General features: G+C 38.4%; 1 protein-coding gene across 1 annotated transcript in view; it reads left to right on the top strand.

The window, feature by feature from the left end:
- LOC134223341 (proton-coupled amino acid transporter-like protein pathetic) overlaps positions 1-13145 on the top strand; it is an 89601-nt gene that overhangs the window by 38967 nt on the left and 37489 nt on the right. The window contains exons 3-4 of the mRNA XM_062702489.1: positions 5134-5211; positions 5294-5444. Coding sequence (XP_062558473.1) covers positions 5134-5211; positions 5294-5444 — 229 coding nt within the window. The remainder of the gene's footprint in view (positions 1-5133; positions 5212-5293; positions 5445-13145) is intronic.

Raw genomic sequence — 13145 nt, 5'->3', positions numbered from 1 at the left:
TGACTAACACTATAACGCCGGTCAGGAACTCCGAAGTGAAATTCCCGTGCAGTGCTTCGTTCAAAACTAGGTTCATCTCCCTGTGTATTACGTCAAAAGCTCTCAGATAAAACTCTCTCGGAATTCCATCTGGTCCAGGAGATTTATTTGCAGCACTTGTTTTAATCGCCTGCCAAATATCCGCGGTGGTGATCTCGTTCGTACACGCAATGTTCGCTTCATCCTCATTCGGAATAACCTGGTCACTCAAGAACTCCTCCTCCGCAGCAGCATCCATTTCTTCATCGGTGTAGAGGTCTTGGAAATAAGCTAGTATGTGTCGCTCAATCTCTTCTGGTCTCTCGATGTTGATACCTTGCTCATCCATCAGTGTGGTAATCGTTGTCTTCTTTCTCTTCCTGTCGCCCAGCTGGAACGATGATATAGGTTCTCCTGCCAGAAAAGACTCATTTGCACGGACGAATGTTCGAGTGAAATGTCGCTGTAGTATTAGTAGCTCGCTTTTAAGCCGATTTATAGTCACGAGTATCTCTGGGTGGCCTGGAAGATCATCATATGCTTGACGTAGTGTAGCATACAAACGTTGATACTTGTAATGGTAGCGGTCATACTCAGCTTTAGACTTCCATCGAAAGAATGATTGTATTCTTGGCTTCGCGAAAGAGATCCACCACTGCATCCAAGACCTATAGTGATGCCGCTGGCGTGTCCAGTATTGCCACCGGCTTTGCAGCTCTTCTATATTTTCGACAGTGAGTAGATGTGTGCGGAGAGTCCAAAACCCACGACCTGGTTCCCTACCGAGGGACGGCAGCAGTATTCGGGAAGTGACCGCCTTGTGGTCAGAGAAAGCGCATACGTGTGTATCTATAGTTTGAAGCTGATTTGTCAGGCCTTGTGATACATATATACGGTCCAATCTGGATGCCGAGTGATGGGTGATGTGCGTGTAGCCAGGTATTCGAGGTTTGAGTTGCATCCATACATCTTTCAATTGTAGTTGGTTAGTTGTAGCTTGGAGTGATGGGCTGAAGTTTGATCCCGTTCCATCACACTGACGAAGAATGCAATTAAAGTCTCCGGCTAGGATTATGTGGTGTGCTGTGCCGTAGGTAGTACGAAACAGTGTTGTTCAGGAACCTCTCCTTTCGTTTCGCATGTGGTTCCCTGAGTGCGCGTAAACACAGCAGAGAGTAACGTTGTTTACTCTGACTGCGATCAACCGTCCATCCAGGCTTTTTTCAACGTGTGTGAAATTAATGTGACTTTTTAAAGCGATCGCAGTTCCTCGGTGTCTGTTGTCAACATTGCACAAGACATTGAAACCCGGAATAGATAGTTGCTCGTTTTCAACTTCCTGCATGAAAACAATATCGAGTTCCATGGATCGAATGAACGTACGAAGAGAATCTAGTTTGTTTGAGTTTGTGATTGTATTTATATTTACAGTGCCTATATTATAGCTTGAGAAATCCATATCTACGCGTTTTTAGTGTCTCCGAACAAATCGACGCCAGTGCCGTGTTTCTGTTTCTTGCCGGGTGGCCGGCCATGTGAGCGGCGGCTGTTGTTAGATGTAGAGGAATCATCGGTATCTTCATCGTTGATCTTAGTGGATTTCTTAGTTCTATCTTCGATCACATTTGGAAGTCTTGGTGTTCTGAATGCATACGTCGGAGCTGTTACCGGGAGTGCCAAAGTTTGTAACTCGGATGTTTGTGTTGAATTCGAAATAGAAGAGTCTGCTTGACTCGGTACATGCCTCCTGGGCATGGATTGGCCGGAAAACTGCTCGGTGTCAGCTGGTCGTTCAGTGGTGGTTGTGTTTGTTGAAGTTGATGTTTGTGCTACAAATGTAGGTTGACTGTTGCCTGTTGAGCGCGTCGATGGACCACCGCCTGGTGGTTTCTTGGTGTAGGTTGAAGATGCCGATGATGTAGGTGCTTTCGTCACATTTGCATACGTGGGTTTTGCTGAATCAACAGATATTTTCTGCATCAACAGCTTCTTATTCTGTACACAAGACGTTCCGTTATGTACGTATTCACCGCAATGGCGGCAAGTTTGGCGCTGGCCAAAATAAGACAGGTAAGTGGTATCTCCATCGATGGTAACATACGACGGGATGTTCCTTGTTACCATCATTTTGACAACCCACACTCCAGTGGCTAAGCCGCCGAACATGAACTTTTCGCTCCATACTTCGGGTTGGATTGTGATCACCTCTCCATATGCACTCAGATACTCAACAATCTGCTCAGATGTTGTACCTTCTGTGAGATCAAAAAGTTTAACAGACACTGCTCCGTCTTCCATCCGTAGTCTCAATGCGAAAACTTGTCCATCGGCTACGATTTCGTGCTTGTTATCGTGCTCTGTCACGATTTTTTGTGCCAACTCCAAGTCGACAACTTTTACGAAAGCACAGCCAGTACTCCTACTACACTGTATTCGTTGTACCTCTTCTCGCTTTAACCCTAATTGGGTTCCGATGAATTGGTGAAGTTCTTCGTAAGATGGCTTCTTTGTCACTGCGGAATAGTCTATGCAAAACGTATTTTCACGGCGCTTCATCGCGGTTTTTCGCGCGGAGCGATCAATTAACGATTAAAACGCCCGAATATGTGCCTGAGGCACCAAAACTTCGGAAAAACGCGACGACTAAACGTAGTATCAATTATCACGGGAAACTCGATACAGAACGTCCACTTAGCTCAAAGGGTGAGCGCAAACTGAATATTAAGATCTGTACTCAAGGATAGTTTGGAGTGTCGTAGATGTTAATCGGATTCTGTCGTGTGTCTGTAATGGTGTTGCGAGGTACCTTGCAGCTATTCCAACTAATTAGAACATCGAATATCTTCATGTTGATCGATTTGAATATTATGATCTGTACTCAAGGATAGTTTGGAGTGTCGTACATGTCGAACGAATTCTCTACTTTGTTTGTAACGATGTAATGAAGTCCCGTAGAGCTATTTCAACTCATAAAAATAGTTGAGACATCGAAGATCTTCATGTTATTCGATTTGAATATTAAGATCTATACTCAAGGATAGTTTGGAGAGTCATAGATGTCGAGTGAAGTCTGTAATGTGTCTGTAATGGTGTTACGAGGTACTGTGGAGCTATTCTAACTCATAAAAATAGTGAGGACATCATAGATCTTCTTGTTGATCGATTTGAACATTAAGATCTGAATTATTGTATATTAAAAAAGATCTGTTATACCGTTGGGCAGGCGCTGGATTTTATAATTAATCATTTCGTTTTAAATTTTTTAACAAGAATATGGTAAAGTATGGTGCTGATTCCTAAGAACATCAAAATTTCAACTCAAGGATAGTTTGGATGCTCTTGATCATCGTATTGCCCGTAACCTGAACTCTGCAATATTTTTCCTGGATGGAGCAGTTATTTTTGAACATTTTTGCTGAAGAAAGCAAAGCTCTATCTCATAAAACTGATTTTTGACAGCTGATTTTCGTCTTGGGTCATATATGACCCATCCGTATTGAATCGGTTAAGAAACTCCTCCGGAATTTCCTTCAGGTAGGGGGAATGACGGTTTTGGCAGGTTTTGTTCTATTATTGGCAGGGGTTTTTTTTATGACTGACTAGGCTCAAATTTGGCCTAAACATTCTTTGCATATCAAAGAATATTGTGGCCAAATTTCATAAAATTCGGTCGGCAAAAACCCCCTTGCCAATAATAGAACAAAACCTGCCAAAGCCGTCTTTCCCCCTATTCCTTTAGCAATATTTTCAGAAATTCTTCCAGATATTTTATTCACTCGGCTTCCGCAATTCCGCCGGAATTCCATTCAGGAATTTGTGAACGAATTCCAAAAGAAATTTTTTGCAACTTGAAGAATTTCTTCCAAATTTTCCCCAGGGATTCTTTCGGCAAATTCTCAGAAAATTACTTCGGAGATAGATTCAGAAATTCTTTTGGAAATGCATCAACATTTTTAAATGAAATATTTTGAGAATTTCTTCGGAAATTCTTTTAGAAATTCCTGGATGATTTCGTGGAAAACAATTTGTAGATTTTTTTTCAAACACATCCTGAACAAATTCCTAAATAAATTTCCGAAGGCTCTCTCTTAAAGACTGGTAAAGTAAAGAAATTTCCATATTATCAACACGGTTCACCGAAGTGAATAATTTACCTAAAATATTGCTGTTCCAGAGATAACTTTCCCTTTTACGGTTCAACTTAAAAACTACCGCAACTGTCACTTCATACTTTTACTCAGATATTTTGCATGGCATTCTACGATGACAACACCAAATATCTTGATTTTGCTTCAGTGTCTCGGAGATTTTCAAGCTGGCGGTAGAACTTTGACAGCTACGGAAGAACTTTGCGGAATCCGCAAAATGGAAAATTTTGAAAAGATCCGCAATATATAAAAAAATAAACAAAAAAGATTGTTTGAACGAAATAAAATCATGTTTAGTTTTTTTGAAAATGAAAAAAAACTCGTCGAAAGTCGGCACCCAGATGGCAATGGATCAAACCAGTAAGGGTTTATTCAAACTGTTGGTTAGGCGTTCAGCGTTTTCTACTATTTCTTTATGGTGAATATCGAAGGAGGGTGATTAGGTTTTGTGTTACGAAGAAGAAGCTGCTTCTACTAAACCTAATATAGTTTATTATGATGCACTTAACTATGGTATGGTTAGAACATATTGAAGAATAAACTATCTTCCATGCAGTCACAATGGCTCAGAATTATTAGCTTTTTTCAGAAATGACCATGAAGCGTCACAGATTTTTTTTTACAAAAGTGAAGAATGACTATAAATGCTACAATGACCGAGTGCTAGTAGCTAGATACAAGCTCAATGAAAAGCGAAGTTAATAGAGAGTAATTAATCGCAAAAATGTAAACGTGAGAATTGAAACGATAAACAGAGGTTTTGTATGAATGTTGATAACGCACGGAAAAGGGTTTTGTCATGTGCAATCGTTGTTAAACAACATTACGACATACTACAAAACATTTGTAGGTTTGATTAAATTTCCGTTCTAAATTCCTCATGACTAACTCAATTACTGGTTATCCAATAAAACAATCCTTTACGAGTCCGATATATCAACACTTTCATTATTCTCTCCCTTTTCAGCACAAAGCTAGCAGACAACCAAATAGACGATGATGACTACAATCCATTCGAGCATCGCCAAACTGACAAACCAAATAGGTAATGTACCGATCGATTGATGGCATCCGGTTCCACCGTTTTCATTCAACTGCTAATGGGTGATTCTTTACTTTCGTTACAGTACAAGCGGCTCTCTCATCCACTTACTCAAAAGTTCCTTGGGCACCGGCATTCTGGCTATGCCGGTAGCCTTCAAAAACGCTGGTCTCCTGTTCGGTGCCATCGGTACCGTGATAATAGGTCTAATCTGTACGCATTGTGTCCATATTCTGGTGAGTACCTCCCCCAGTCAAGCAAAACAATGGGAAATCACTAAAAAATCAGTAACCCGTCATCTGTACTACCTGTAGGTAATTTATCGATTTATTCGCAATTGCAAAACAACCAATTGACAAATTGCGCCATCAAACAATACTTTCGAAATGATTGACTCGAATCCCCATGGTACTGATAGCTACCTACACTCGTAATCCAGCCGATTCAATTGCTGGCAATAAAATGACGCTTTATAAAGTCTAATTGTACGGACTCTGATAAGCCCACGACAATCCGACAATCGAAGTTCGCCACCTATACTAGCGAACGGCTCTTTTTCATGTCTCTTCGCAGCGAATAGAAATCCCAGCGAGCTATCTATAGTCCTAACAGCAACGGGTAATCAGCTGTAATCTAACAGAGGGAAATATTTATGGCCCATGCATAGAATGTTGCTTAGCTTCAGATATGATGACGGTTGCTAGCCGAAAATAATTCACTATAGGTTATATTAGAGCTATTCTGATAATGTTATGTCTCTTGCTATTAGCTAGTCGTTTACGATTACTAAAATATATACATTTCACTAAAAAGTCAAAATTATTCGTAAAATAAAATAATGCCTGAAGGGTATTATAGGGAGCTTTCTTTATTCCCGTGCTTAGGGTTTCAGTAGAATGACTTGAAAACTTCTACTCTGCAGAGAGTTGGTGAAGAAACAATTTTGCTGCCTGCTAGCACACTCAAATCTTAACATTGAATTTGGTGAGAAATTCAGCTAAAATATATTTGGATAATAAAACACGTTGTTGTATGTACTTTTCTATTTGAATCTGCTAGAATTTATTGCAACTTTCTCGTATAAAATAAACATTTTTGAAACTGAAATTTGACGAATGTGTTCCATAACAAGAAAGCGCACCCAAAATTTCGAACCAATGAATGAATCATTTTCCCATCTTGGTGAACGGAATTGTTTCCGATAAACCGTTGAAGAATTGAATGGCTGAATTGAATTGGCAAACTGCCTATTCTTTAAAACCGGACAACACACGTTGCTCCAGAAGGTCTCTATAGCTGCATTCCGGAGCTTTACGTCACAAAGAAGTAGTCGATTTGTAATCAAAACGACAGGCAAGTTATTTGTATAAAATGTGGTTCATCATCCCTCGTTACGCCAATTACAGCGAATCCAGGAAGGGATATTGTTTTTGATAAATGTCATGAAATAGGAAGACTTCAGTTCACTTTGATTTATCGTACAAAACGTGTTTGCTTACGGCGTCCACTATTGAGATCGCAATATTCTTATCACATTATTTTATTAAACCAGGAACTAATCCATCAATGGCCCATTAAAAGTTTATCCCCAAAGCCAAACCCCATTATGTTTCCGGTCCGCTGATCCTCTGGACGAATGAGACACTATTCTCCAATTTACGACTGTTTCCGATTGCTCCTCGATCATCCTACATATAGGAGACACGCTGACGCACCGCTATTACAGCGGGTCCATCCGCGATGCGAAGCACGTTCCGCTAATGTATGAACAGTCGATTATTACCACCGCCGCCGCCGCCCGCATTGCAGACACGTTACTATACGGTAGTTGACGAGTTTTGTGAAGCGTGCTGTAAATATTTTTGTTTTGTTTTTCGATTATTATAGCACCGACCGACCGACCGGCCAACGCAGAAGCGTAAATGGGCACGTGCCGGACTACATAGGAGACAGGTTTAGGTACTGAACGTAGGTTGTGGATGATGCGATTTTTTGATACCGATTTCTCGATACAATCACGGAAGAGCTCAAGGTTGGCCATTCAAATAGGAACTGCGAATCGCTTTGCTATTAATTGATGCATTCTTAGGTAGTTTATAACGGAATACATAATTTGATTTGTTGGCCTTTCATTATCCAACAGAGTATCGGTTTTATAAGCTAGAGATATTTGACATTATCATACCAGAACAATCCAATCTTGACTCTTTCACAAAAAATGATCATTTGATTCGTACAACACAGTTTTGAATGATGTACCCAGAGGCGTCGCGTCCGCATGTGCAACCTGTGCTCTGCACATGTGGCAATTTTGTCACCAACATTTAAAATATTGTTAGATTTCTTGTCTTACTAATCCAAACATATATTTGGGTCATGTGCATTGGATATATGTTTTGAACAAATTTGACGATAAAATACATAAACGGAATACAGTAATATCCCGATTTATCACCCCCTTGCAAATTTTGGCATGTGATAAAATAAAAAAAAAAATATTTTCAATTTTTTAATTTATTTCACAAAATATGAATCAGCTTATGCCTTGGAAAGGCAAAATTAGTGAACGGTACTCATTATTTCTTGTCAAAATTGCTTACAGAATCCTTCACAGGTACTCAAAAGTTATTCATAATAAATTACAGGCGGTAAAAGTTGTTTCATGAAAATCATTGTTGAATGCGGTATTTTTCACAAAAATAAAAAGAACGACTAAAATTTTAATTTTTTTTGGGGTGACAAAATCGGGTCGAAAACGTGATAAAATGGTGGGTAGAAAAAATCGGGGGCAGTCAAAATCTGGAGTAGACAAAATCGGAGAGTGATAAAATCGGGACGACACTGTATATGGACGGATTTTTGGCTGTAAGGCAACCAAAATGCTGCGATGGAGGCGCGTTATATTTTACTCTGCGATACCGAACCGACCCACCACTACCACATGTTGTTTCAACACGGAACATTCATCCGAGAACGCTTTATCATGCACCATACATACATTATTTTGTATGTGTAGGTCATCCGATTTTTCGAATCATAACAAGCCATGATAACAAATTTATCAAACTTGTATACAAGCAGAGTTGCCATTATTCCAGACATATCTGGCACTGCCAGACTTTTTGCCCCCAAAAGAGAAGAAGAGAAACTATTCACAATGCCAGACTTTTCAAATTTCGGACAAATTTTTTCGACCAGAATCGGTAGAATATAAGTCACATTAATTCGTCTAATACAAGTATGCTGCTCGGGATGCTACAATGAAAACAGCTTTACACAGTGCATTAGCAGTCATAGTCAAAAATGACAGCAACTTCAATTCGCTTCGTAAAACTATTTTTTGAATCAATTTCAATCTTTTGTAATCAAAGTGACGGAGTAATTTTCGCGAATATTGTTCCGGACTGCAGTTTAACCATGCTGATTTTCAGAGATCGGTTTTAAAGAAACAAAGATTTCAAGGCAAATTTTAAGTGTAATTTCTTGCGTTTCGAGTTCTGGAAATGCTATTTGGTCTATTTCTATGGACTACAATAATAAACTCCCGTAAAAAGAAAGAAATTACCGATACAAATATTTAAAATCTATTTTGTCTCCCCCCCTCGGATTTTTTTTGCCAAAAAATAGTATTTTGAGGGGGCAACAAAATAAAATTCGGATAATTTTGTGGATTTTCAAAACATTCTTTAACAAATCCGAGCAGTTTTTTGTTTTTTTTTTCATTTTAATATTTATTTTTTATTATCCCCCTCCCCCCTTGACCTTTCGGAGACCAGTAGGACAAAAAGTTAATTAAATATTTGTAAGGTCCTAATTAATAAATAAATGAAAAATGTCCACAAATGATACAAAATGTCCATAAACAGTTAGGAGTTTTCCACAAAACAAAAATAAATTATCACTTTTAGAAGCAAAAATTGCGTAATTTCCATAAAGAAAACAAAATGATCCACGGAAAAAATACAAAATTTCCACAAATAAATACAACAAATAACAAACAATTACAAAATTTTCAACAATTTTACAAAAAAATTAAAAACTTTTCTCGGAAACATAAATAGAGAGCAATAAAAAAATATAAAAATAAAACTGAGCATTTTTCCATAGATGACCCCTTCTTTAATAGCGTTTAAAGTTCATGGAAAATATTTTTATCAATTTTTTTGCTTTTTTGTATTTCTTATGGAAATTTTATTATTTTTTTTATTGCTCTTTATTATTTATTTTGGAGAAAATGTTGAATTTTTATGGAAAAAAATATTTATTTTGTGGAAAATTTTGTAATTGTTTGTTACTAATACATATTAATTTATTCATGGAAATTTTGTATTTTTTCCGTGGTATATTTTGATTTCTTTATAAAAAATTATTCTTTTATAATTGCTATTTTTGCTTTTAAAAGTGCTAATTTATTTTTATTTTGTGGATAGTTCTCAATTGTTTATGCAAATTTCGCATTATTTGTGCAAATTTTATACATATTTATTTATTGCTCATACCCTGATTTCTTTAATGGCAATTTCCTATTGTTTCTGGAAAATTTCATGGACATGGACTTTACTCACTTATTCTCACGTTCTCGAATTCGTGAACCAGCAAAAATATACTGTGATTTAAGTCATAGATCTGGGAACACCAATCACGTTTTCCAGAACGCCCCAGAACAACAGTCACGTTTTGAAAACTGGACGCAGAGCTTCTCCTTTTTCATTTCATGGACAGTTTTCTAACAAATTTTCAGTGATTATACATCAGCCACTGTTCGAGCCATATGTGGGTTATATATTTTTTAGTCACGAGACAGTGGAGTTAAATAATTAGTGCTTGATGGGTCGTGCACTTGTAGAACGCGTCGTTTCTGTCGAAATAAGTGTGATTCCTTACAAGCCACTCTGGAGTGTGTGGCGTACACTGAAGTCGCTTAAAACGCATAAATCCCAAAAATCGTGTAAGAAATGACTTCATCTAAAATCAATTTTTAACGATTTCCACCATCATTTCGAAAACCCGCGTAGAAAAACTTGAGGAAAAAACCCACGTGAAAATAGTCGGGTAAAAATGAGCCGCGTAAAAAAAATCTGATGATGGATTTCAACTTGTTCTACAGAGCTGTGCGGACCCCAACACAAAATGAGCAAGAACAAAGCGAAAATCGCCACTTCTCTGTGGGGGCTACCTATCCGATTCTGTTCTTTCGCACTTGTATACAAGTTTGATAAATTTGTTATCATGGCTTGCTATTATTCGGAACAGTTTTGGCAATAATTATTCTTTTATAGTTGTTTGTTATCTATTGAGAGTGATTTCTGCAAACCCTGATCATGACAGCGAAAAAAGCAGCCGGATGACACACAGCAATGCTACTGGCTCCAGCATAAATCTCACGTCGTTATTTTGCTGTGGACGTTATTTTTTGTATACAATATTGTTACCAAATATTCAAGTTTGTTTTGCACCGTACTAACCGTGTTGTGTGAATGACGGTCTTATTACAATTAAATTGAAAATCGAACACATTTTTTCACGGCACGGAATACGTGGTACATAACGATAATAGTAATAAATTCATTCAAATCGCTTAACAACAATTACTCCATTACAGAAAATTAGTCCTGAAATGATGTTTTTGTTTACTAATTTTGAATTGTCAGTGGGGCCCACCGCGCGCTAACCCCAGAGATGTGAGCCACCATTTTTTCCCATTGGAGAGATAGGCGATGGCAGTAGGGTGGAAAAAAGTCTCTCGCGGTATGCTCCATATCGTATATGTATACAGAGACGATAAGTGAGAGACTTTTTCATTTTCTTTTGGATTCAGTCCCTGCCAACCGGGAACCGCACCAAACCACGCATACGCAATTCGGTGATGCGCGTGATCAAAACTACTGCAAAAGAGCAGAGAGGCGTTAATATTTCTGCTCTCTCTAAGCGTTTCATGACGAAAGTTCCGCTCTGTAGAAACACCTCGGTGCAAAAGTTTTTTTTAATATTTGATGTTGAATGAGATTATAGCCGTTTAAAAATACACTAATTCCCTATTCGACAATTAAGTTTCGAACAGTATATGAAATATCCACAGAATTAGGAAATATGAAACGGGTAAACATTTCTGAAGATTTTCTTCGTGAAATCCAATACATTTAGTTAGTGAGTTATCCGTACAATGCGGACAACTACCCAAGCAGCACAAGTCTAATGAAACTGGTTACAGCAACCTAATTGTGACTAAATCGTCTCACATATAAGCTTCTGTGATCTATGTACAACATGTGTGCTGCTCGGGTAACGGAGTGGAGAGGGTTATGAGGAATGTCCATGGTTCAGCAATTTATTAATGTGTTTCCTTCTGGATCGTGGATGTGATCCCTTCTTTAAAAATAGACGTTGACGTTTGCACGGAATAAGACATCGGTGGATGTCTTTCATTCTTTAGAAATAGATGTTTGCCAGGAATAAGGCGATTATGGGTATGCTCCCTTCTTCAAAATTAGTCAATGTTTTCAAATGAAATCTGCCTTCTGATGGCATCAAGTGATGAAGCATTAATAAGAAAACACAATTATCCTGTTGACCAATTGGTATATTCATTTTTCGATTGTGAGAAAACTGCGAAGCAAACTGGCAACTCCGAGCAAGGCCGGGTACATATAGCTAGTCTATATAATAAAAATGAAATGGTCTGTGTTCGTATTCGCATAACACGGAAACGCCTGGATGGATTTTCTTCATTCCTTCAGCAGATATGTTCGTTATAGTTTCCGGCGGGTTTATACGATTTTTCCTGATTCGAAAATTACGATAAAAGTAGAGTAAAGGTTCCCCCAAACACACGCGACAGTCGAGACGCGATTCTATCGCTTGGCGACAGCGATTCTGTCGCCGTTGGTAAGCATAAATAGAACATTGCCTGCAGCGACCCAACGATAGAATCGCGGCGACTAGTTGTCGCCGTCGCGGCGATGAAATCGCTTAGGTCTGGGGGAGCCTTAAACCGTGAAAAACTGATATAGGGTAAGATGGTATAATATGCCCCCCCTAAGGCAACTCCTTGATAACTTTTTACTTTTCAACGCAATTTATGCAAACTTTGTGTTATTTGGTAGTCCAGGATGTCGCAAATGCATTGCCCGTGAGTAGTCGTATAAAAATATTACAAATAACACGTAATAAAGCTTTTTTGAAAAGTCGCGAAAAAATGGATTCCAACAAGTGCCTGGGCAATACGCCCCACCTTAGCCAAAGACGTTTCATAGCCCTTCATTAGTATTTTATCAATCCCATAATAAAAAGTTTACAAATCCTTATGCGCTTGACATTAAAAAACCAACATAGGTCCATTTAAGCAGGTGTGAATTACATTTCAATATTTTCCATACAATTTGGAAGGAACTGCTGCAGGCTCGCTGCGCTTGTGTCCAATTGGTAAGGGCATATCGTCCTGCCTACACTGGGGCATTTTGGCCAGTGAAACATGTTTTCGAAAATCGTTACATTTTTGAAGATGGAAGCAATTTTATATCATATTAACCACTGAGCAAAGTTATTTTGTTGCCCAACTGAGTGTTCCAGTGCAAGTTTTGCGGACAGTATACCAGAGTCGCTCCAGAATGTTGAGCCAACAAACATAAAAAGTTACATCAAAACTGTAACTTTTTGTATTTTGCTATTATTTTCATTGTGTAATACAAAAATACTTCCACATTCACATAGTATGATGGGTTTACAAATACTTATACGTACCAACTGATTTTGACCCTTAATTAGTTATAGTTTTCTAGAAATCAAAGGGGGGCGTTTTGGCCAGGTGGGGCGCATTATACCGTCTTACCCTAAAGGATTGTATGGAAATTTTGCATGGGCGGGGAAGTTCACAACGCACATTTTCGCCTACTATGCAGGACAACCTCTGCCGGGTCGACTAGTTTATGATAAATATA

Source organism: Armigeres subalbatus, chromosome 3 (genome assembly GCF_024139115.2).
Source record: "Armigeres subalbatus isolate Guangzhou_Male chromosome 3, GZ_Asu_2, whole genome shotgun sequence".
Classification (NCBI taxonomy): domain Eukaryota; kingdom Metazoa; phylum Arthropoda; class Insecta; order Diptera; family Culicidae; genus Armigeres; species Armigeres subalbatus.
The sequence above is the reverse complement of the archived record's forward strand: the minus strand, read 5'-3'. Positions and strand labels throughout refer to the sequence as shown.